We start from the raw sequence: 27,628 nt of genomic DNA, 5'->3' as shown, positions 1-27,628 counted from the left end.
TTGTTAGGTGGTAAACAAAATTAATTTTAAACATGAAGGAAAAAAAGAATGTTCACTGCAGCATTATTGATAACAGCAAACACCCAGAAATAACTTAAGTGACCATCAACAGGAAATGGTCAAATTGCCCTAGAATATTAATACCATTATGTAGCAATTAAAAGGAATGAACCAAATCTACACATACAACTATATATACATATAAAAAAATTAATGTTGTTTATAGATATGTATATATGTAGCAAGAGTATAAAAACAAATATAGGAATGATTAACAACACAATCATTATTACCTCATCTCTGAGGAGGAAAGAAGGGAATGAAATCAAGATAGGTACCAAGAAAGGAACTTTCAACTCTATCTGTATTGTTTTATTTGAGGGGGAAAAAAAAAAAAGTGACTGAGGCAAGTATCACAAAATGTTAAGACTGGATAAAGTTAGACAACAATAGGTACATACCCATTTATCTTACTATTCTTTATCCTTGAAATACTTCACAATACAGAAAGGTACATTATCATATAAGAAATACAGTATTACTGTACACATTATTACTCTCATATAAATCTGTAAGACTGTCTAGTAAACATCTTTGAATCTTTAGAAAATGCTTACAATCTATATTTGGAAGTGATCTGAAAAGTATCTGACATTTTCTGATTCTGGTTTGCTAATACATGACAGAAAAGCAGAGTTGACAGAACTTCTTTAGTCATTAACACATTTAAATCATATGGATACTTAACTTCCATTAAATCATCATTAAAGACATTTAATGGTGAGGTAATGAATGATTATTTTCTTCTCTGTATTTTCTAACTGCATTACTCATACTTGTATAACCAGAAATTTTTTGAGGAAAAAAATTCTTGTTTTTCTTCATTCTTTTAAAAATTTCTTCACAGAAACGTTTTTTCTTTTCTACCTTTTTCATTTAGTGATTCCAAGTCCCTAAGGAAATGAACAGTTCATAGGTCATGAAACCTCTGTTCAAAATTAAAACTAATATATACTACATTTCAAAAGTTTTAAAAAACTGATGAACTAGAAGACAAGTAATTTTAACATACTGCAGCATACCATAAGTAATGATCTATGAAAATCTGATTTTCGCACCTACTGCATTCCATATCTTCAGGCCAAGGAACACCAAACATCTCCATGAGCTCCGAACACTCACTGTAAGCCCGCTGACACAGCCTACGACAGGGAAGTGTGACACGTCCATATTCCATACAAATAGGAGCATAGAGTGCACAAAGAAATGGCCGAAAATCCCGAGAACAATCCAGATTCACCATTGGGTGGAATGGCTAGGAAAAAGTTAAAATTGAATAATTAGAGAAGGAGTTGTATACAAGTTAAAGTTTACTATATGAAATATTACAAGATTCTTTTTTTTTCCATTTTAAAAATGTCTGGAGGTTATTAAACTTTTCTGAAAAAAAGATTTTGTTTTTCTAAACAAAATCCTCTTAGCTATATCCCTGAAGAGTCTGAATTGGTTAAGACTGAGTTATATCTCAGAATCTAAATTTTAATTCTTAAAGGTGATATTAATGAAGAGGCAGGGCTCAGAATCACATTATGATCCATTTTACATATGAAAATAAAAATTCATGAAAGATATGCCAAAAGCTCAAAAAGTGATTACTGCTTGGTGACAGGATTTTAAGAAATTTTGATTTTCTTCTTTTCATGTATTTCAATTTCTACATTTTCTTCAACTAACAAGTATCAACAGAGAGCAGACAAAAGTTAAAAGAGGAAAGGGAGAGGGGGTGGAGGAAGAGAAGTAGTTATACATAGCAGTAGTTATTTTGAGCGTAAGGGAGAGGGAAGAATCTTTCACATTTGTCCATATTTTCTTGTTCTCGTTACATTAAAAATTTTATAGAGAGTTCTTTGAACTCTGGTATCGCATAATGTAAGCAGAAATAACACTGTAAGCTGATATTAAGGAAACAAAAGGAAAAAAATAGCGGCGCAAACATAAAACCATGTTAAAATAATTATAACCACAAGAATAGATCAAATATCCCAATAAATGTGCACCTGAGTTTTTGACTATCAAATACATTTCCCACTTATTTATACAATAATTTCAGAGTCATTGCTGATTTTGATCTGGTAACACATATTTTCACCACTAAGCCTTTCTACTGAGTAAGAATCAATTTCTACATTGATATACAATATTTTCCAAAGGTCCGCCATACACAATGCAGTCAGAAAACCAAGAGTCACTTAAGGAAACTGATGTCAAAGAAGTTAACTGTATAATGGATGTGGTAACCAACAAATAACAACAAACTGTATATGGCCATCACTTCCATGAAGGAATAGTTTATGTTATACCAATGTTTCCATCAAGAACAATTTTAAAATACAGAAAAAAAGTTTAAAAACACCTATTTAAAGCTACTGAAGAACTGCTGAAGTAAAAGAACTAAAAGAACCAAGAATACAGAAGAGCAGGGAAACATAGAGAAGTGGCCTGATAAATGCAGCCACTTTTCCAAGGAGGCATTTGTTGAAATTGGGCATAAGGCAAGAGGCCATGAATCAGGCTTTGACTGGGCTGGTGCTAGAAAACGGAGAAACCAGCAGAACTGTGGTGGTCTTACAAGGCTACAAACAAAATTCAAAACAAAAGGAATAACACACAGGTGAGAAGGGCAAGTGCCAAGGATAGAGTCTGACACACAGCCAATTTTCCCTTCAAGAAATTTGAAAATTCTGAAGCTGCATAAGGAAGGACACTAAGAAGCTAAGCAGAAAACCTCTGAAAAGCAGAGTGGAGATTTTGGCAGTTTTACATGCTGGGTTAGAGTTCAAGTTCTGCCAGGGGAACTGAACATACCAGACTCAGCCTCTGAATGGCTATACTCGAGTTGCAGGAGCAAATCAGAGGGAGGCAGAGACCTGCCAAAACTGTAACCCAGCCTCAACTCAGCTCACTTCCTGATGGAAGTAAGGTGATCTCCCATTTATCTGCTTATCAGAAGAAAGGGTGAACCTCCTCTGGAGCTATATGACATCATCTGGAACCTCGCCAATATTTTGTAATATCTAACACTCAATAAAAAATTACTAGGCATTTCTAAAAACAGGACCACATTGGGCACTTGGGTGGCTCAGTCGGTTGAACAGCCGACTTAGGCTCAGGTCATGATCTTATGGTTAGTGAGTTTGAGCCCTGCATCGGGCTCTGTGCTGACAGCTAGGAGCCTGGAGCCTGCTTCAGATTCTGTCTCCCTCTCTCTCTGCCCCTTCCCAGCTCATGCGCTCTTTCTCTCTCAAAAATAAACATTAAAAAACAAAACAAAACAAAACCAGGATCATACGATTAAAACCCAGAAAAAAAATTACATCGATTTGGTGACCCAGCTATTGATCTTAATACACAAGACTGTATATAATTACATCAAATATATTCAGGGAAACAAAAATGTATTTTATCAGAAACTAAAATCTATTATAAAAGGAATCAAATGGAAATTCTATAACTGAAATATACAATCTGAAGAACTCATCAGATCAGAAGACAGAATTGGCAAAACGGAACACAAGACAATAGGAAATATTCAAACAGAAGCACACAGACCAAAAAAATACTGAAAAAATACATAAAATAATAGACGTGTAAAACATGGAAAAGTCTAAGATATGCATACCTGGAACCTCAGAAGGAGGGGAGAGAGAGAATGTGCAGAGGCAATGTATAAAAAGATGATGACTGAGAATTTTCTAAAACTAATTGAAGACAACAACCTACAGATTCAAAAACTTTTACAAACCCCAAGGATAAATACAAGAAAATCACACCTAGGCAAATGTTATCTCGATTGTTGAAAACAGAAGAAAAATATCTAAAAAGCAGCCAGTGTTAAAAAAGACAACTTACTTTTAACAGAGCAACAGTTAACATTCAGAGCTTGCTTTGGAAAACCATAAATCAATAGAGCTTCAAGAGCTAAGAAAATATAACTGCAAACCCATAATTCTATAGCCAGCAAAAATATCCTTCATAAATGAAGGCAAAGTAAAGACATTTTCAGACAGACAAAAATGGGAGAAAATAGGTCACCAGCAAACCTGCACTACAAGGAATACTCAACAGTTCTTTAGACAGAAGGAAAACGATCAAAGATAAAAACTCCAGAAGTACTTAAAAGAAACAAAAGGGGTGAATATGTGGGAAAATATAAATGAATACTCCTTGTACCAATAACAAAATAATGCCTTAAAATACATACAACCCACAGGTATATTAATATATAATAATCAAATGGAAAAGACGGGAGGCCAGAGGAACACTAATGGGGTAGTGGTTTAAACAATGATTTTTATTAGAATATTATATATTATAAGTCATGGGTACATATCAATTTCTATGATAAGCAATAAAAAAATGCACAACATGGTAAAAGAGAGGCAAACAGAGTAACACAAAAGGCGGCAAAACTGGAGAGAAAGAAACACAAAACAGTCTGCACATACTGAAATCAAATAGTAAGACAGTAAATATTAACCCAAGTATATCAGTAATTACTTTAAATATACATGGACTAAAAACTCTAAGTAAAAGACTAAGAGTTTTGGACTAGGTAAAAACAAAAACAGGAAAAAAAAACCCAACTATGCTGTTTACAAAAGACATTTTTCAATATAAGCAAATGGGTTAAAAATAAAAGAAAGAGGGGCACCTGGGTGGCTCAGTCAGTTGAGTGTCCAACTTCAGCTCAGGTGTCATGATCTCACAGTTTGTGACTTTGGGCCCCGTATCGAGCCCTGTGCTGTCAGCTGAAAGCCTGGAGCCTGCTTCCAATTCTGTGTCTCCCTCTCTCTCTGCCCCTCCCTCACTCACACTCTGTCTCTCTCTGCCTCTTAAAAATAAATTTAAAAAAATTTTTTTAAATAAGTAAAAGAAAGGTAAATGGTAATGGAAGAATTAGCCAAAGGAAAGAGTAGATTTTATGACAAGTGTTCCCAGAGATAAAGAGCATTTCATAAGACAAAGAATCAATTCACTGATCCTAAAAAGCAAATCTAAACATATATGCACCACTTAACATAGCTTCAAAATATTTTAATCAGAAATATACAAAATAAAAGGGAAAATGTACAAACCCACACTCTGAGCGAAAGACTGATACACTTCTTTCAGTAAGTGACAGAAGAGTGAGGCAAAAATTCTGTAAGAATACAGAAAATCTAAACAAGCCAACTACAAATTTGATCTACATATTTATAATCATGATGCCCAACAATGACTGGATCCTATTTAACAGACACATGGAATCTATCAAAATTGACCATATTCTAGATCCTAAAAATCATGCCACAACAAAACAGAGAACTAAAATCATTCATAGAAGGTTCTATGACTAAAATGTAATTAAGGTAGAAAAAAGTTACAGAAAAAGCCCAAACCCACTGTTTGAAATAGCAGACAACAAGCTTGTAAATAACTCATAATCAACAAAAGGAATCATAATTGAAATTTAAATTGTATAATTACATAGATTATATAGAGAAGTAAATAAAAACAATAAAATAACAGCAAAAGCTGTACCGAGAAGAAATTTACAAGCCGATATACACATATAAGAAACTAAGAAAGCCTGAAAACAAGCAATGATATTAGCACCATCTCCAGAAGCTAGAAAAAGAGTGGCCAAACTTAGAGAATATAGAAGACAGACAATAATTAGGAAAAGAAAAGGGAGGGGAAAAAAAAAACCCCAAATCTCAAATTACCAATATCAGAAATGGAGGAGAGAACATTACTAGAAAAATAATGTAGATATCATAAATAATAAATTTGATATGTTAGATGAAATGAACAAATGCCTTGGGAAAAAATTAAAATTTACCAAAACTCAAAGAAAATCCAGTCTTCTATCTACAAAGAAATTTAATCCATTATTAGCAATGGCCCCCCCTCAAAGAAACCCCTAAGTTATGATGTCACTAGAAAAATGTATCAAACATCAAAGCAAGAAGTTGCAGTAATCATACACAAACTCTCTCTAAAAAAGGAAAAAAAGGAACCTTTCCCAATTCATCTTATGAAACCAGAGTAATTTTTATAACAAAACCCAACGGGACTACCTAAGAAGGAAAATTATTCTTCATGACCATAGATGTAAAAATCATATCCCAGTATCAGTAAATTAATCCATAATATATAAAAAGTCAATATACCACACTAAATGCATTTTTTCCCCAAGGATTAACATCTGAAAAACCAGTTAATATAATTAATGTCATTAATTGAAAAAGGGGGGGTAATCACATGATCCATTAAAAAGCTGTAGTAAAAGTATTAGATGAAATTCAACATCCATTTATTATGAACTCTTAAGAGACTAAGAAATTTCCTCAAATCTTATGGCAAGTATATACATCAAACCACAGAAAACCTCATACTTGTTGGTAAATTATTAAAGGCTTCCTGAGATCAAAGATGAGACAAAAATAACTGTTACCACTATCTTATTTAACACTGTATTGAAAGTCCTCACCAAGGCAGTAAAAATATAGGAATAAAAGGTAAAAGAATTAGAAGGCAAGAAATATAAAAATTAAAGGTATATGGATCAGAAAGAAACTATCATTATTCAGAGAGGACTTGTGTTCTAGTTACCAAACTTTTATCTCTGTTCCACATTCACTCTTCAATATCAATGCTCTATGATAATAGATGGGATTTATGTCACCACTTCTCCTTTACAGTAAGCATGTGTTTAAACTTTCTCAATAAAGAGTGTTAGAGGAACACTGCAGGACAAAGGGGGCTTCCTTGTTGGTTGTGGCTGCTGTGCAGTCAGGCAGCAGTGCAAATGTAAAGAAATCTATGGTGCTGTGTCCCAGCCATGTGCCCAGAAATGTCTCTTAGTAAGTAGCCTCACAATCACGACATAGCCTAGTGACACCCTTCCTGCAGCCCTTCCAATATGGACACTGCATGCTTGAGGCCTCCTACCTGCGGCAGTGCCTTGACTCCCTTTATCTACTCAACCACCAGCTAACACTTGCCTATGTATGCCCTGAAGAACTGCTTCTTGCTTGCCCAGCAACCATGGACCCAGCTCTGGCCCAGGCAACCCAGTGAACGTCTCTACCATCCACTGAGTTGCAACTACATCATCTACAATTAAGGTCTGAGCCTTGGTGTTTGGAAGTCCCTTCCAAGATTGTCCCTCTGCCCTAGAGAGCCCTACTGAGCTCTCTCTATATTTTATAAATACTCTCCTATAATGGCTTATTATTTTTATTATACTTCCCTTATTTAAATCATTGAGTGTGTCTGCCTTTGTTTTAAACTTTTTTTTTTAATGTTTATTTTTGAGAGAGAGAGAGGCGGGGGGGGGGGGGGGGGGGGGGGGGGGGGGAGAGGATGAGTGCCAGAGGGGAAGAGAGGGAGACAGAATTTGAAGCAGGCTCCAGGCTCTGGGCTCTGAGCTGTCAGCACAGAGCCCGACGTGGGGCTCGAACTCATGAAATACAAGATCATAATCTGAGCCGAAGTTGAACGCTTAACCAACTGAGCCACCCAGATGCCCCAAGAGTGTCTGTCTTCTAATAGAACCAGACTAATAAAAACCTGTCACAAAGAAAATCCAAAATAATCTATAAACCATTAGAATAAATGAATTTACTAGGAACACTGGATATAAAGTCAATAAAGATAAAAGCTATGTTTCTACCTTTCAGCAATACACTAAAAATGAAATTAAAAAAAAAAAAAAACAATTGAAATTAAGAAAACAACTTCAGTTTAAGACCATCAAAAGGAAAGTACAGCATCCTATATTCAGGAATAAAGTTAACCAATGTGGTGCAAGACAGAAAACTACGACGTGTTACTGAAAAAAACTGAAGACTACCTAACAAATAGACATCCTATATTCAGGAATTAGAGGACAATGTTGTTAAGATGGCAATAGTCCTTAAAGTGATCCAGAGATTCAATTTAAACCCTTAAAATGGCAGGTTTTTTTTTTTTTTTGCAAAAATGGAAAAGTTGATCCTAAAATTCCTATGGAATTGCAACAGAGTCTGAACAGATCAAAACAACCTTGAAAAAAAGAACAAAGTTGGTGTACTCATACTTTCCAATTTCAAAACTTAACATAAAGCTATAGTAATCAAAACACTCTGGTATTGGCAGAAGTCTAAACATGCAAAAGAATAAAGCTGGGGACCCTGTGTTATACCACATACAAAAATTAACTCAAAACTTGTAAAAGAAAATAGAGGTAAACCTTCATGACCTTGGATTTGGCAATGGTTTCTTAGATCTGACAACAAAAGCACAAGCACAAAATAAAAAAAAACCAGATATATCAGACTTCATCTAAACAGAATGCTTTCATATATTTCAGAACATTTTCAGTAGAGTACACAGACAGCTCACAAAATGGAAAAAAATATTTATAAGACATATATCTGATAAGAGTCTAGTATCCAGAATAAAGAACCCCACAACTCAACCAAAAGACAACCTAATTTTTTGAATGGGCAAAGAACTTGAAGAGACATTTCTTTAAAGAAGTTAATGCAATGGCCAATAAACATATGAAAAAATGTTCAATGTCATTAGGAAAACGTAAATCAAAATGACAATGAGATACTATATTACACCAAGATAGCTGTAATCTATAAACAAATAAATAAATGAATGAATAAATGAATAAATAACAAATGCTGACAAGGATATGGAGAAATCATGGAGAACACATGGAGAACCCCCATGTGTTGCTGTGGGAATGCAAAATGATGCAACCACTACGGAAAACAATTTGGTGATTCCTTAAGAAGTTAAACATAGATTACCATATGACCCAGCAATTTTACTCCTAGGTATATACCCAAAAGAATTAAAAAATGACGTTCAAGGGAAAACTTGTATATGAATTTTCACAGAACATTATTTGTAATAGCCCTAGAGAGCAAAATAAAGCAAAAACAAGCAAAGAGAAGGAATAAAGAAGAAAAATTGGGGCACCTGGGTGATCAGTCAGTTACACGTCTGACTTCAGCTCAGGTCATCATTTCGTGCATGGTCCAGGAGTTCAAGCCCTGCGTCGGGCTCTGTGCTGACAGCTCAGAGCCTGAAGCCTGCTTCGGATTCTATGTCTCCCTCTCTCTCTGCCCCTCCCCAGCTCACGCGTGTGCACGCATGCTCTCTCTCTCTCTCAAAAACGAACATTAAAAAAATTAAAAAATTTTAAAAAAAGAAAAAAATCAATAAAACTGGAAACAGTAAAATAGAGAAAAATCACTCAAATAAGAGATGGTTCTTTGAAATTACCAATAAAATTGATTAGCTTCTGGCAAGATTATTTAAGTTTATTTATTTTGAGAGAGAGAGAGAGAGAGAGAGAGAGAGAGAGAGAGAGAGACAGTGTGTGTGTGTGTGTGTGTGTGTGTGTGTGTGTGTGTATGGGAGGGAGGGAGGGAGGGAGGGAGGGAGGGAGAGGAAGGGAGGGAGAGGGAGAGAGACAGAGAGAGAGAATCCTGAGAAGGCTCTGAATTGACAGCATGGAGTCCAACGCGGGGCTTGAACTCTCACAAACCATGAGATCATGACCTGAGCAGAAATCAAGAGTTGGATGCTTTTAACCAACTGAACCACCCAGGTGCCCCTAGCAAGGCTATTAAATAAAAAGGAAAAACACAAATTACCAATACTAAGACTGAAAAAGAAGATGTCACTGAGGCTCCACCAGCATTAAAAAGGCAGTTAAGGGGGGGCGCCTGGGTGGCTCAGTCAGTTAAGTGACCAACTTCGGCTCAGGTCATGATCTCATGGTTGTGGGTTTGAGCCCCACGTCAGGCTCTGTGCTGAACACTTGCTCGGAGCCTGGAGCCTGCTTCAGATTCTGTGTCTCCTTCTCTCTCTCTGCCCCTCCCCCAATTGTGTTCTGTCTCACTCTGTCCCTCAAAAATAAATAAATGTAAGGAAAAAAATTTTTTTAAATAAATAAAAATAAAAAGGCAATAAGGGAATATTACAAACAACCCTGTGCACATAAACTAGATGCCTTACATGAAGTAGACCAATTCTTCAAAGTCAGACTACCAAAACTCACTCAAGATGAAGCTGATAATCTGAATAGTCCTGTTAAGTACTAAAGAATTTGAATTTGTGGTTAAAAACCTCCAGAAAAGAAGTCCAGGCCAGATGGTTTCATAGCTAAAATCTAACATTTAAAGAAATAGTAACACCAACTCTACATAACCTCTTCAAGATAACAGCAGAGAAGGGAACACATCTCAACTAATTCTATGAAACAAGGGGTGTTTAATATTAAAACCAAACAAAGATAGCACAAAAGAAGAAACTACAGACCAATATCTCTCATGAACATAAATGTAAAAATCCTTAAAAAACAGTAGCAAAGCAAATCCAAAAATATATTAAAAGCATTATATACCACAACCTAGTAGAGTTTCCTCCAGAAATTCAAGGCTGGCTCAATATTCAAAAACCAATTAATGTAATCCCAATTACCAGGCTAAGAGAAAAATCGCATTATCATACCAAATGATGCAGAAAAAGCACTCATGAGGGGCACCTGGGTGGCTCGGTTGAGTGTCCAACTTCAGCTCAGGTCATGATCTCACATTTCATGAATTCAAGCCCCACATCGGGCTCACTACTGCCAGCACAGAACCTGCTTCGGATTCTCTGTCTCCCTCTCACTGTCCCTCCCCTGCTTACACTCTCTCAAAAATAAATAAAACGTTAAAAAAAGAAAAAGAAAAAGAAAAAGCACTCATGATTTTAAGTTTTCAACAAACTAGAAATAGAGGATAATTTCCTCATCTTGATAAAGAACATCTATAAACACCCTGCAGCTATCATAATTAATGGTGAAACATGGATTCTTACTCCTAAGATTGTAAATAAGGGAAGGATGCCTATTCTTACCACTCTTATTCAACATGGGACTGAAAATCCTGCCAATACAATAAAGCAAGAAAAGGAGAGACTAGAAAAAGAAAACTGCTCCTATTTGCAGGTGACATTATTGTCTACGTAGAAAATCCCAAGGCATTTACAAAGAACACCTCTTTGAACTAGTGAGTTCAGCAAGGTTGCAGGACACAAGAAAAACATACAAAAACCCCAACTATTTCTATATAGATTTGCACTCCATATATAAAGAGCACATGAAAAACTAAAACAATACACTTATAACCACAAAAGAAAGAAAGAAAGTGAAAAAGAAAAAGAAAGAAAGAAAAAACACCTGTGTAGAAATTCAACAAAACATATATAGGGCTTGTATGCAAAAAACCATAAAATGCTGATAAAAATAAATCAAAGAATATAAAAAAAAAGACAGATATATACTTGTGTTAGTTTGCTAGGGCTACTGTAACAAAGTACCATAAGCTGAATGACTTAAACAACAGAAATTCACTGTCTCATATATCTAAAAGCTAGAAGTCTGAATCAAGATGTCAACAGAACCATGTTTGCTCTGCAGATGCTAGAGAAGGATCTGCTCCAGGCCTCTCTCCTAGCTTTTGGTATCCTCAGATTGTGATAGCATAAATCTGATCTTCACATTGCATTCCCCCTGTGCCTCTTCACATCATCATCCCTCCATGTGTGTCTGTGTCCAAATTTCCCTTTTCTAAGGATACCAGTCATAACTAAATTAGGGACCCTTCCTACTCCAGTATGACCTCATTTTAACTAATTACACTTGTAATGATCCTACTTCCAAAAAAGGTCACATTCTGAGGTACTGGAGTTAGTACTTCATTATATATGTTTTAGGGGGACTCAATTCAACCCATAACAACACTGTTCATGGTTTGAAGATTCAACATTAAAGATGCCAATTCTCCCCCAAAAGATTTCCAGATTTAACGAAATTTTTATCAAAACTCAGCATGACTGTTAGTAGATAAAAAGGAACTTATTCTAAAATTATATGGGGAAAAAAATATTTTGAAAAAAAAAGTGGAAAGAATCATGCTATCCAATTTTAAGACTTACTATATTGTTAACAGTAATCAAGACAATGTGGAGAATCAGTGGAGACAATATGGACAATCAGTGGAGAGACAGATACAAAAGATCAACAGAACATAAAGAGAACCCAGAATTAAACCTACCTAAGAATGGACAACTGAGTTTTGAGAAAAGAGCAAGAGCAATTCAATGGTGAAAGGATAGTTTTTTCAATAAATGGTGCTGGAACCAGAGGACATTAATAGACAAGAAAATGAACCATACTTTATACAGATTAACTCAAAAGTGATCATGGATTTAAATGTACAAAACGAATAAGAAAGAAGAAGAAAAAAGAATTCTGGACCAAGAGTTAGGTGAAAAGTTCTTAGAAATTATACCAAAAGGACAATTCATAAAGGAAAAAAAAATTGGTAAATTGGACTTAATTTTAACATTTACAACTTTTGTTCTCTTCAGGACCTTGTTAAAAGGATATAAAGACATGCTACAGACTAGGATAAACTATTTGCACACCATACATCCAATAATGGATTTGCATCCAGAGTATGTATAGCATTCTGAAAACTCAAAAGAAACCATTGCAAAACGAACAAAAGACATAAACAGATATTTAACCAAAAAGGATACATGAATGACAAATAAGCACACGAAAAGATGTTCACTATCACTAGCCACAAGGGAAATGTAAATTAAAATCACATGAGGTATCACTATATACATATATACTATATATATATTAGAAAAACTGAAATAAAAAACTGTGATAATACCAAATGATAGTAAGAATGCAGACAAAGTAAATCTCTCATACACTGCTGGTGAGAATGTAAAAAAAAATTTTTTTAACATTTATTTAGAGAGACAGAGAGAGACAGAGCGTGAGCAGGGGAGGGGCAGAGAGAGAGGGAGACACAGAATCAGGAGGCTTCAGGCTCTGAGCTGTCAGCACAGAGCCCAATGCAGGTCTCGAACCCACGAATCATGAGATCATGACCTGAGCCGAGGTCAGACGCTTAACCGACTGAGCCACCCAGGTGCCCCTGTTGGTGAGAATGTAAAATGGTACAACCACTATGGAAAACAGTTCAGCAGTTTCTTAAAAATCCAAATATATGCTTATCACATGATCCAGCAATTACACTCCTGGGCATTTGTCCCCCAAAATAAAAATGTATGTCTACACAAAAACCTATACACCAATGTTCATAGCAACGTTATTTGTAATAGCAAAGAACTGGAAACTGAAATGTCCTTCAATGGGTGGTTGATTAAACAAATTGTGGTATATCTATAAAACAAAGTATTCTGAAATTAAAAATAATGACTACTGATACCTGGAATAACGAGTATGGATCCCAAACGGTATTATGCTAAGTGAAATAAAACCAATCTCAAAAGATTACATACTATATGACTCCATTTATACAACATTCTTGAAATGACAAAATTATAGAGAACAAAGTAGTGGTTGCTTAGGATTGGAAAAAGGGAGGAGAGAGAAAATAAGCATGAGGGAGTTCCTTGGTGGTGATAAAACAGTTCTTTAACAGTATATATTTTATATATAATTTTTATATATTTTATATATTTTTTTTAAATTTTTTTTTTAATGTTTATTTACTTTTGAGACAGAGAGAGACAGAGCATGAACAGGGGAGGGTCAGAGAGAGAGGGAGACACGGAATCTGAAGCAGGCTCCAGGCTCTGAGCTGTCAGCACGGAGCCCGATGCGGGGCTTGAACTCACTGACCATGAGATCATGACCCGAGCCGAAGTCGGACGCCCAACCAACTGAGCCACCCAGGCGCCCCTATTTTATATATATTTAAGGGAAATAAATCTGTATCTGTGTATCTATATCTACATATAATTACAAAGACTAGGGGTGCCTGGCTGGCTCATTTGGTGAAGCATGCAACTCTTGATCCTGAGTTCAAGCCCCATGTTAGGCACAGAGCTTTTTTTTTTTTTTTTTTTTTTTTTTTTTTTTTTTTTTTTTAAATTGCAGGGGCACCTGGGTGGCTCAGTCGTTTAAGCGTCCAACTTCAGCTCAGGTCATGATCTCAGGCTTGTTGAGTTCAGACCCGGAGTCAGGCTCTGTACTGACAGTTTGGAGCCTGGAGCTTGCTTGGGATTCTGTGTCTCCCTTTCTCTCTGCCCCTCCCTTGCTCACGCTCTGCCTCTCTTTCTCAAAAAAAAACAAACATTAAAAAAACAAACATTTTAAAAAGTTGCAAAGACTACACATAGATGGACAAGTGCATATACACACACAAAACTGAGTACATGTAAAAACTGATGAAATATGGTAAGGCCTGTAAATAATGTCTATAGTACCAATGTTAATTGCCTAGTTTTGATGCTGTATGATAGTTATATAAGATACTAAGATGGGGGGGCAGCGGGTAGGGGTGGAGCAGGCTAGGTAAGGTACAAAGAATTTCTCTGTACTGTTTGTAAATTACTATAAAATTAAAAATTAAAAACATATCCACATGCTAATGATATATGTACATATATGCACATGTATGCCTTTTAATGTATGTCTTAGGTCTCAAAACTTGCTTGGTACTTAGCAATATATAAAATACCAACCAATCCAATATCGCTGTGTTACTATGTTAGTCAAACCTCCATCTGTGAATTACATATGAATTATAAAATTGATTTGAGTGGCTATTTTGTGCTGCCTGCAATGAGCCTAAATCTAGAAGTTCATGCTTTTGCCATTTATTAGCTATTAAGTATCCTGTGCTGAGTATCTCAGCTAGTTAATTACTAACACTAAAGGGACAGGCAGTGTTCTAAGTGTCTTACACACATTATCTCATTTAATCCTCTCAATAATCCCATAAGGTAGGTACTATTAGTAATCACATTTTATAATATATATGAAGAAAATGAGACACAGAAATCAAGTAACTTGGCCAAGATCACAGAGCTACAAAGAGACCCAAGATTCAAGACCCTGACATTCCTGTCTAGAGCCCTTGAACTTAATGTTCTACATAACCTCCCTAAACTTCAATTTTCTCCTCTGTAAAATGGTCTTAATAACATATAAATAATAGTATATTCAACAGTTAGCATACAGAACCCAGCAAAAGCTTTAAAAAGGGATTAAGGAAGCACTGCAAGTTAACAGAGCAATAGCAATCCTTTAAGGTGGGTGTAAGGAACCCTGAATTCCCTGTTCTCAACAAGTAAAAGTCAACTGGAATGATGTGACTAAAAAGAAAAACAAAACATGGATGAATATCAAAGTCATTATGCTGGGTAAAGGAAACCAGACAAAAAAAAAAAAAATAGGTACCATATGATTATATAAAACTCTAGTAAATGAAAACTAATCCACAGTGACAGAAAACAGATCACTAGTTGCTTGGAGCAGGGTGTAACGATGGGGGTAGACTACAAAGGCACACAAGAAAGCTTTTGAGGTAATAGAAATGTTCTATATCTTGATCGTGTTGATTGGTTTTATGGGTATATAATTTGTCAGAACACTGAACACTTTAGGTGAAGTTGTGTATATATACTGTACCTCAATAAAGCAGTTATACAAAAACAAAAATATTAATATTTTTCAAATGAGCAAATTGCGTTGACTTTAACAATTTTAAACTCAGCAAAATCAAAATTAAATGAGGTAGCCTGAATACTGTAAAGCCGAGAATATATAAGAAATACTATTAAAGTTCTATCAAATAGAAAAACAATTTAGCTGATTAATTTTTTAAAGATTCCTACTGAGTACCTCCTTAAATAGTAATACTTTTGTTCACTAAATCAAGACCAAGGTATACGAAGTTTACAAACTGAAAAGTAACATTCTAAAATTAAATTTCTGGTTTCTACAACAAAGGTGCAGTACATGGAACCTTCTATTCTTTGTTCAAATTCAAATCAACCAAGCCTTTGTGCTCCCATTCTCTTTCTTCTTTCAAATTTCCATTCCTGTTACCATAGGAACCTGGTAGCTGACAAGCCTTCAAGCAAGCAACAGCCCAAGCTTAGCAAGGGGTATGAAAAGGGAACAGAGTCAAAGGCCAAAATTTGACTCATGAGAATCAGAATTCCAATCTTTGTCATTCTACAAAGGGTCTGGTAACCATAGAAACTGTATCCCACTGGGTTTGGGAATATTATGACTAAATTCACTAAATGTGAAACCAAATGTGGAATGGCCTTGGAAATTCAAAAAAATGGTATTCATTCTATTTCAGATCCAAATTAGAATAAGAAATTATTCAAAAACAACTTTTTACAATAATTTTAAATGATTAAAAATAAGACCTTTAAAAAACTCCTTTTCTGTAAAAATAAATTCTCAATGAGAAAGGATCTAAAACTTTAGGAATTTTGTATTAAAAAAAGTTCTAGGTTTGAAAAACACCTTTAACCTATAAATTTGCTTTTCTTTTACAAATCTTAATTAAAAAAAAAAGTCTTGGGATAGCGGTTTGCAGAAATTTGCCATTATGAGAGGAACATGTTTATCTTCTTAAGTCAATGGAGAGTTCCCAGAGCAACCCGTAACATTTGACTTTAAGGAAGCAAATTTTAATATTTCAAATATCATGAACAGTTCTGAACTATGGTTTCTCTCAAAAGATAAAACTTTACAAAATTCCACCACACTTCATAATTTAATTGGAAATAAGTATTTTAAAGGTATTTCTTTAAAGTGATTTGTCATACAAGAAAATCAAAGAAAAAATTTTTTAAGTTTTTCCACAGAGTCAGAAATAAATAAATGCAATTAATTCTCTACTACTTCTATGTACATTTTTCGATTTAGAAGATTCTTAATTACTGACAGGTTTCCCTGTCACACAACAGACTTTCCAACTACTTCACTAGACTGTTGTTTGCTTAGGGAAAACCACCTATGAATACTAACCCAAACAAAAGATAATAAGGGAAATAAATTTGATAATACATGTATTCTGAAGATATAAACCATGAATTGCAAGAATATAATCAAATTTCGTTTTCTAAAAAGCCTACCTACAAAACATTAATTACTACTACTATACAGGGGTATATTATACTGTTTTCTTACAAAAAACAACAAAAAAAATCTGTCTTTCAAGGCCCATTCAAATACTTTCTACAACTGATCCCTTTCACATAAGATCCTTTGTTTCAGTCATTCAATCAAAATATATTTAATATACTAACTCTTAGGTACTACAACTGAGAACTAAACAAAAAAGAACAGTTTGGATTATTAAAAAAAAAAAGTTTCTGTACCAAATTACTATCTTAAAGGCACAATATGTTTCTTACAGAAAAATAAAAAAATACAAACATTAAATAAGACATAGAAAACACAAATAAATTGTACTAATTCAGGAAAACCACTGTTGGCCTTGGTGAAAATCCTTCCACATCACTTACTCTGCATAAACACACATATATATTTTTTTAAACAAAAACAGGATGATACCATACATGTTATCTACTTTTTTTTTCCTACTTAATAATGTATCAAATCCAACCATTACAATTCTGACAAAAGATAGAGACTATTTAAGGCAGAAGGAACATTAAGGGCCTAGAGATGGGAAAGGTGGGTTGCTCTGTTCTTTTGCACAATTACACCACTTATAAGTACAAACACATAAATGTTCAAAGTTGTGAGTCACTCTGACCAGTTGTTCCTCACCCCTGAAAAGGCAAAGTAAAATACTAGTGTTCACAGTTACATAGTACTCTTGGTACTGGGATTACCATCCCCATTCCCATCCAGCACACTCCTATTTACAACTGCAGGAGATCAAGTGCTTAGATATAACATCATAACCCTGACCAAGTCTGACTACTATCATCTCTTAAGGAACTTACAGTTTATAAAGTTCATTAATTAATTCAAACACTTATTTAGCACCTCCTATGTGTGAGGCATTATGTTGGGTACTAGGTATACAAAGATGAATAAGGACAAGCTCTGGTTTCAAAAGCAAAAGGCAGAAAACCCGAATGTCCATTAACAGTAATTGAATGAAAAAAATGAGAACTTAACACCCATTAGGATGACTATTATAAAAACAAAAAACAAAAATAAAAAATAACAAGTGTTAGCGAGAATGTGGAGAAACTGGAACCTTTGTGGCACTGCTGATGGGAATATAAAATGGAGCAACTGCTATGAAAAACAGTATGGTGGTTCCTCAAAAAATTAAACAGAATTATCATATGTCCCAGCAATTCCACTTCTGGGTATATATCCCCAAAAATTGAAAGCAGAGATTCAAACAGGTATTTACACACATGTTCACAGCAGCATTATTTGTCATAGACAAGAGGTCGAAGGAACTCAAGTGTTTGATGGATGAGTGGATAAACAAAATGTGGTGTGTATATATACCATGGAATATTATTTGGTTTTAAACAGAAAGGAAATTCTGGCATATCCTACATGAATGAACTTTGAAGACATTATGTTAAGTGAAATAAGCCAGTCACAAAGGAGAAATATTGTATGATTCCACTTATTATTGGGTACTTAGAGTAGTCAAACTCGGAGAGAAAGAAAAATGGAAGGAGGGTGCCAGGGGCTCAGAGGAGGGGAGAATGGGGAGTTATTGTTTACTATGTACAGAATTTCAGTTTTGTTAGATGAAAAAGTGCTACGGATAGTGGTTATGACTACATAACAAGATGAATATACTTAATGCACTGAACTATAGTGCACAATCCTTAAAAGGATTGGAATGGTGAACTTTATATGTATTTTGCCAGTTAAAACAACTATTTGTAATGAATATCTGTAAATATTACTATGGAATATCCATGATATTATTGTTAAACAGAAAAAGTAATATAGAGAAAACAAATACTCTATCAAAGAAAGGTAAAAGAATACATGTTTATCACATAAACATTTCACATAAATATATTTATGATTTTTTAATGGAAGAATAAGCAAAAAAAGTTTTTAAAATGACTACATTTAGGAGGAAGGAAAGAACAAGGTAGAAGGGAAAGGGCCAGAAACTAAACTTCTCTGAATATATCTTGTTCTATATATAAAATTGTGAAACACAATTATAAAATAAATTTTAAGTTTATTAATTTTGAGCAGGGGAGGGGCAGAGAGAGAAAGGGAGAAAGAGAATCCCAAGCTAGCTCTGCACCAGCAGCACTGAACCCAGTGCAGTGCTTGAACTCACAAACCATGAGATCAAGAGTCACTCAACTGAATGAGCCACTAAATTTAGACCAAAAAAAATTTAAGTTATTCCTCAAAAAATGAAACATAGGAATCTAAATGTGTTTTGAGTTTAACCACACAGAGAAATATTTAACTTTAAATATAAAACTTTAAACATTTAAATTTTTAAATTAAAACTTTAGAGTAATTTGTACTGTATATCAATGGTGAGTCACATCCCTAAAGACAAAAATAAGTACAAAACAATCAATCGGCTTTCAATAATCATATTGTTAGTAATAACACTGTTATTATTCTGAAATGATAGAATGTATGTGTAATGTAAAGCTTTAATATAAGAGAATAGAGAAACAAAAATAAGATATTAAAATGGTAAATAAAAACTCTGTGATAGAGGCACCAGATGGCTCAGCCAGTTCTATCTGAATCTTGATTTTGGCTCACGTCATGATCTCATGGTTCATGGGATCAAGCCCCCCATGGAGCTTTGTGCTGACAGAGTGGAGCCTGCTCGGTATTCTCTCTCTCCCTTTCTGCCCTCCCTCCTCAAAAAAACAAAACAAAACAAAACAACAACCAAAAAAACTGTGATATTGTTTGATTTAAAACATCAATCTAAACTCATGATGTACTTAAAAAAAATTTAAAAAGTGGGGAGCCTGGGTGGCTCAGTTAAGCATCCAACTTCAGCTCAGGTCATGATCTCACAGTTCGGGAGTTTGAGCCCCGTGTCAAGCTCTGTGCTGACAGCTCAGAACCTGGAGCCTGCTTCAGATTCTAGGTCTACATCTCTCTCTGCCCCTCCCCTGCTCATGCTCTCTCTCTCTCTCTCTCAAGAATAAACATTAAAAAAAATTTTTTAAACCCTGTGGAGGTTCCTCAAAAAATTAAAAATAGAACTACCCTATGACCCAGCAATAGCACTGCTAGGAATTTACCCAAGAGATACAGGAGTGCTGATGCATAGGGGCACATGTATCCCAATGTTATGGCAGCACTTTCAACAATAGCCAAATTATGGAAAGAGCCTAAATGTCTATCAACTGACGAATGGATAAAGATGTGGTTTACACCTACAATGGAATACTACTTGGCAATGAGAAAGAATGAAATCTGGCCATTTGCAGCAATGTGGATGGAACTGGAAGATATTAAGCTAAGTGAAATATGTCAGTCAGAGAAAGATACCATATGTTTTCACTCATATGTGGATCTTGAGAAATTTAACAGAAGACCATGGGGGAAGGGAAGGGGGAAAAGTTACAGAGAGGGAGGGAGGCAAACCATAAGAGACTCTTGGATACTGAGAACAAAGTGAGGGTAGATGGGGGTGGGGGAGAGGGGAAAGTGGGTGATGGGCATTGAGGAGGGCACTTGTTGGGATGAGCACTGGGTGTTATATGGAAACCAATTTGTCAATAAATTATATATAAAAAAGAAATAAGAAGAACTACAACTATTAAATATATAAAATGATATTTTAACTTATCCATAAGAAAAATGCAAATTAAAATCATACTAAGTGAAAAAAAACAATAATAAAAATTAAAAAAAATTTAAAAAGTGTTTCCTAGTTTTGTCTACAAATAGGCCTAAAAATGGCTAACCTAGTATCAACAGGCTTAGCACCCAGATAATGGTCTCTAAATATCATTTCCAACTAAAAGGAACCAGTGCTCTCTAGGGAAACCTCTGGTTCAAAGTTTGAGGCAGAATTTTAAGAAAGGAGCTTGGATCATACCAGAAAGCAAGCAAGCTAGAGTAGTGTCAAAAACCCAGGAGCTATCTTGAAGAGGCTCCCACTACCAAAGACAGTGCAGTTAGAGCTCCAATAGGAATAATAACTGGAGTAGGATTGAAACACATCAAATATGTTAAATTCACAAGTTCATAATGATACCTTAAAAAAAAAAAAAGACTTCATTGGTCACCTCTGAAGGATACTCATTATCTTAAAAACTACTAAATTCAGGAGAATGATCAAGTATATATCCTGTCTTTCTTACATAAACTGTACAAGAGTCTAACTCAGTAGCCCAACAGTAAAGACAGGAAATTTCTGTTTATAAAGCATTCCAGCTGAGAAAAGAATGACAGAATTAGAATATCACCCTTTTACAAAACTTTAATGAAATTACCGATCTAGGAAATGATCAAGAATGGCTGCTAAAAATTATAAAGAGTGACAACCAAGTATTATAGGCCTATGAAGTATTCTTTAAAAAAATTAAAAAGGGAGACAAAGGAACATGGTAAATCAAACCACACGGATGCAATCGGCAAAATAAAGACTATGGGAAACTCCATATGGCAAACGCATTACATGAAAAAAAGGAGAGAGGAAAGGGAAGGAGAAATTATATGTTAAAAGAAACTTAAGAGACCTCTCAATTGAATGGGATAGATGAACCCTGATTTGAAAAGCCAACTATAAAAAATGTGAAATGATCAAAGTAATTTGAACATCAACTGGACATTTGAGGATACTGACAAAGAGATAAAAGTATGGTGTTTATATATTTTGAAAGAGCCCTTACTTTTTAGAGATTTACACAGAAATATTTATGGATGAAATTATGGTGTTAGAGATTTGCTTCAAAGTAACCCAGCTGGACATGCAGTCACAATTGAAACAAAACTAGCTGTCAGTTGATAATTTTTGAAGCTGGATGATGGGTATATGTTGTCCACTATATTATCTTATCTACGTTTCTATATAATTGAGATTTACTATAATAAAAAGGTTGTGTTTTTTTTTTTTAATTTTTTTTAACGATTTATTTTTGAGACAGAGAGAGACAGAGCATGAACAGGGGAGGGTCATAGAGAGAGGGAGACACAGAATCTGAAACAGGCTCCAGGCTCTGAGCTGTCAGCACAGAGCCCGACGCGGGGCTCGAACTCACGGACCGCGAGATCATGACCTGAGCCGAGATCGGATGCTTAACCGACTGAGCCACCCAGGTGCCCCAAAAAGGTTTTTTTTTTTTATGTTTATTTATTTTTGAGAGAGAGAGAGACAGAGAGAGAGACAAGAGTGTGAGCAGGGGAGGGGCAGATTGAGAGGGAGACACAGAATCTGAAGCAGGCTCCAGGCTCTGAGCTGTCAGCACAGAGCCTGATGCGGGGCTCGAACTCACAGACTGTGAGATCATGACCTGAGCCGAGGCTGGACGCTTAACCAAACTGTGCCACCCAGGTGCCCCAAAAGTTTTTTTTTTAAGGTACAATTTGAGTTTGGATAACAGCAAGACTGGTTTGAACATGTTCTGTTCTTTACAAAAAAAAATTTTTTTAAATGTTTATTTTTGAGAGACAGAGAGAGACAGAGCATGAGCGGGGGGAGGAGCAAAGAGGGGGGGGAGACACAGAATCCAAAGCAGGCTCCAGGCTCTGAGCTATCAGCATAGAACCCAACACGGGGCTCAAACCCATAAACCTGAGCCAAAGTCAGACACTTAACCAACTGAACCAACCCAGGTGCCCCCAAACATGTTTTGATCTTAATGAATCATAAAGAATATCAAGGATTTGAGGCTTTTAGGCTCTGTTGCTCTCAGTAGGATCTATCCCACTGTCAGCCAGCTCTCCATGCTACAGAAAATCTTTAATGCTGATGACAAAAAACAGGAAATGGAGGCAAAACACAAACCATCCCAAAAGTTTTTCCTCTGATTATTCTACAGTGGTCAAGTTTCCTTAAAAAAAAAGACAAGTGATCAACCTCCTAAAAAGGTAAGAGTGCTTGTTCCACATACTAACTGAAGTTAAAAGGATGACAGGGCGACAGACAACAAGGACTACTATTTTGCATTCACACAGCACTTTAACTTTTCGAAGTTTTTATTTTTATTCTTTTGAGAGAAAGAGGGCACAAGTGAGGGGGAGAGAGAATCTCACAAGGAGAGAGACAGAGGGAGAGAGAAGCAGGGCTCATCCGAAGTAGGGCTCATGCTCACCCAAGCGGGGCACAAGCTCACCGGATGTGGGACTCGAACTCACAAACCATGAGATCATGAACTGAAGCCGAACTCAGATGCTAACGACTGAGCCACCCAGGTGCCCCTCACAGTTTTTAAATATACAGATCACTTACATCATTTGATCTTAACAACCTTGTAAAATGGACAGGGAAAAAGAATCACTTCCTAGAAGAAACCAACACAAAGAAGTGACAAAACTAGTTAGTGGCAAAATACAAATTTCTTATCTCCATTTCAGTGCTTTTTCCACTAAACTGTCCCCTTCCTATTCAACTGCATTTATTTAGTATAGGGGGAGAGGCTCTTAAGATCTCTTTTATTACCAATGGAGTCATAAATACCTGATAACGTGTGGTTGGTAAAGATAGTTACAATTTGTTGACAATTTGTTGTCCACGCTGGACAGCTCCCAAAAATTAACTTAGCAATCCAGACAGCTCAAAATGGTTTGGAAAACTCAGGAAGGAGGAAAAAAAAGTTGTTTTCTATCAAAAGCCACTGATGCTCAAAGAGAAAGATACCAAGTTAAGAACTTACAAAAATTTAGCGTGTGTGTCTGTGTATAGATGAGTATGTTTTGGAAGGGAGGAACAGAGAAACATACAAGCAAAGATCTTTTCTAACTTAATGAATTGATACATTAACCCATTTATTTAAACATGTTCCAATTTCAATGAAAGTACTAAGAACCCCGTATCTACAATGAAAGAACACCCAACCTGTTGACTATGAATAATCAAATTTGAGATAACCCAGATTCTATATTTCCTCTCATCTGTGGTATCCCTCTCTCACTGCCATATACTAGTATATTCCAGGCACTCATCAGTACAGGAATGAACCCTAGGCAGGCTTGAAACATGGGCCTGCTAAAAGATGCTGCACTTAGGAAATTATCCTTTAATTCACCAAGTCCCACAATGAACACTCAAAAATATCCTCCAATTGTTGGCTCCAATGACTTGCTCCTGGTAAAAGCTGACATACATTTTCTGAGAGCAGATATAGAGGGTGTCATCAGCAGATTCGAGTCCTTGTAAGGACCCAAGATCCTTACTTCCATTTGGAAGGGTGTGTTGACTGCTGAGTTCCCATGTCCTCTGCTATTACAGAAACTTTACACTCTCAAACTGTCTGACATCTCTTTTTGTCAGTGGCATCACTGTCCTGATATTGACAACCATGCAATAAAAAACTATCTGCAACTTTACTTCAAAGAACTGGAGCCTTTCCCTTAGAAAATATTGTCCACTGAGGTGCTCTCCCTAGAATGTGTGAAATTTAAACAGAAGCAACCTTATTGCCAATAAAATACGCAGACTACACAGGCAACTTTAAGAAGAGGTTAGTGACAGTTTACTATGTCATCATCGTGAATGTCCCAAGAGCCTACAAATGAATGCAAGTTCATTTGGAACAAATATATTAACTTTTCTAGTACCTTCTCTTTGGGATCATTTAGAAATGGAATTTGGAATAGAATTAACATTTGCAGATCACCTTTTGTATGCTACACAGTGTGCTAGCTACTTTATAAATTTCTTGTTTAATCCTAGCAGCCCTTAAAAGTATTTTTGTTATTACTGCCGTTTCACAAATGAAGAAACCAAGGCTAAGGGACTTGTTAAGGGACTTATTCAGTCTTAAAGCTACTACAAAGAAGAGTCAATAGCTGAACCCACATCAATTCAAATATCTTGATGACTTGCTTACTACCCTATCTACTTCCCAAAGGAATTACATTGATTTATGATACTAAAAACAAAGGTTTTCCTACTTCAATTTCTTTGTGAGAGAATTGATAGTTTCAAAAAACAGCAAGGACTGCTATGCCCAGAACCAAATTAATGTACTAAACCAATACCCATTTTCATATCCTAATCTGATAGTCTATACCAAATCTCTCTTGGCTAGCCTGTACCAAGCTAGTTATACCTTGTATATTCAGAAGAGCAGAAAATGTTTTGTTCAACCTCTATAATATTTTCAAATATTTAGAATATATAAGATGCCCTTCACATTTAAAAAATCTATGAACAATAATCTTTCTACCAATTTTCCTAGACACACTTATGCTAGTCTACTTGGAAGTAATGAATCTTTGGGTTTTACCATAAAATGAAAAATTCCAAAACACATAGGCCTCGATGTGCTGAAAACACTGTAACAATAGATTAAAGGCTAAAGTACAAAACATTCAATGTATAATTATTAATAGCTCCATTTTACAAGAAGCTTTACATGCCTTAAACTTACAAGAAGCTTTACATAGCAAAGAAACTACGGTAAGAAAGTTCACATAATTTGCCCAAAGTAATAAAGCTAGAAAGTGACAGAGCTAGAATTCAAACCCAGGTTTGTATAAGCCTATGCTCCCTACTGCCACCATCCACGGCCTCCCTAATTCTCACCTGGTAAACATATTATCCTTGTCCACAATTCTAAAACCTCTACAGAAATGCACGCATATTTATTTAAACCTACTGTTAACTATATTCATTAATTTGTCATAGTTTCTAAAGTAAAATCATTAAAAAGTTACCTGAAGAGTTACCACTAGAAAAATTCAAGAAAGGCAACAAATTTTCATAAAATTGTGACAGGTCAACAACAGAGAATTTACACAACCAAACCTTCATTCATCAGCAGTGATCCTTCTTAAATTGATGTGAACAAAGTAAAATGAGAAAAATGTTTTTAAATTTCAAGAAAATTCAAATATGACAAACCACCAGCCTAAAGGCTGAACAATAGAATTTATTTCACAAGATCATGTTACCTTCAGTACTTAAGGACTGAATTGTGAATATTATTATTATAGTCTACTCTTTATCTGAGGTTTTATGATCAGCCAAACAGGAAAAAAATGTAATCATAACTTGCACAATTTTGAATTTCTGAATAACTATTATCTCCCATGTACCAGTGTTTCATATTTCTTTATATAAAAGCATGTCTAAAAATAGGTCAAGAGTAACATTCCCCAAACATAAATTCTTCAATCTATTAGAGTTTGAACTTAAATCTCTAACTTTTTAATGTACAAGACAGAGTTAAAAATAATGTATTCTTTTGCTGTTATCAGACACTTTCATTAGATTAGTAACAAGACAATGTAAGAATCATTGTCTAAGATATGTCAAATAATAGAACAAGTCTTACCTCCATTGCTAAAGCAGCTGTCTGTTGGTCATAGTGATTCAGAAGATTAGGCATGAAGGTAGTATTATAAGGCAAATCTTGGCACATCCTCAAGGTAATAGGTTCGCAAGAAAACAAACTGTGCCCACCTATATGCCCCACAAATATAGTCAAGGGCCAAATGTAGAAGACAATCCAACTCATAGCCATCCTTCCTGGATCTGAATGAGATTCGGATGATGAGGCCTACTCAATATGTATTTTAGATCTTTATACACCTGCAGGTCTCAGCTTGAAAGTTTTTCTTCTATATCTTACTGTTAAGTTCTTCAAACAGTTAAATACTCTTTGCACCGTCAGAGGTTTGTTAGCTTGATCTCACAAAAGGCATTTGTTTTTGGTTTCACAATACGGGAAAATGACATCATCTTGTCTCTTCTTTTCATTTTATTACATAGGGCACATTTGGCCAACATATCAAGTTGATCAACCACATTCCCAAACAACAGATTCCATCTTAGGAGAAGAGCTATTTCTTCCTCTGATTGAAATATCTGAGAAGTATTTTTTAATGAAAGAAATTAATTTCCTCTCAAAATCTTTGATGAGTTCAGTGACGTTGCAGGATACAAAATCAATATACAAAAATCTGTGTTTCCGTACACCAACAATGAACTAAGAGAAAGAGAAATAAAACAATCTTTCATGAAAGATGTCATACTGACCTAATAGATAAAATACATGAGTATTTCAGAGACACAGTAGAGTTTTTCTACTTATCATTTATGCTATAGATATACTAAGACAATCCTTAACCAGAATTTAAAGGCAAATTTTCTTCCCTCAATTGCCAACATATGGTTTTATTTCTTATCTAGAATGGCAGTTTTTCATTTGTCACAGATATAACTGATCCATTTTAAAAAATGCTTATGCTATTGTCCTAATTTAAATATGCCATAATTGAAACTATTAAATTTAAAATGTACTTTATGTGTTTTAATCATTAATAGTACCTTTTTACATTAACTGGCTTGGCAGAATGTATTTGTGAAAAAGGTGAAATATAAATAACTGAAAGATATAAATTCAAGTCCCTTACTAGCTGTGTAAGTGTAAACGTACTATTTAACTTCTCTGAACTCAGAATTTTTCTTCTGAAAATACTACCTCCTTTACAAGGATGACATATGAGTGAACTGAGATAATATATGTAAACATACTTTATAAAATGGTAAAGCAGCATCAAAGATTAGGTAATTTTATTACTGAATCACAGTTATACAAAGGCTACCTCCATCAACCAATAGTGAACTGG

At 35.2% G+C, this 27,628-nt stretch overlaps 1 protein-coding gene across 4 annotated transcripts in view; it reads right to left on the bottom strand.

Annotated features, from left to right (window-relative positions):
- The window catches only part of FZD3 (frizzled class receptor 3), a 95,875-nt gene that overhangs the window by 58,540 nt on the left and 9,707 nt on the right, over nucleotides 1-27,628 (bottom strand). For 2 of the 4 annotated variants that reach the window (XR_006216663.1, XM_042983534.1), the window contains exons 2-3: nucleotides 26,332-26,985; nucleotides 1,119-1,315 (exon numbers count right to left, since the gene is read on the bottom strand). Coding sequence is in view for 3 of the 4 variants with exons in the window: in XM_042983534.1 (XP_042839468.1) it covers nucleotides 1,119-1,315; nucleotides 26,332-26,520 (386 nt within the window). In the remaining variant the exon portion in view is untranslated. Of the gene's footprint in view, nucleotides 1-1,118; nucleotides 1,316-15,880; nucleotides 16,023-26,331; nucleotides 26,986-27,628 lie in introns of those variants that run through there. The other 2 variants (XM_042983536.1, XM_042983535.1) reach the window with 2 other exon arrangements.

This window comes from Panthera tigris, chromosome B1 (genome assembly GCF_018350195.1).
Source record: "Panthera tigris isolate Pti1 chromosome B1, P.tigris_Pti1_mat1.1, whole genome shotgun sequence".
In the NCBI taxonomy this organism is placed as follows: domain Eukaryota; kingdom Metazoa; phylum Chordata; class Mammalia; order Carnivora; family Felidae; genus Panthera; species Panthera tigris.
Note: the sequence above shows the minus strand (reverse complement) of the source record. Positions and strands in the feature narration are given on the sequence as shown.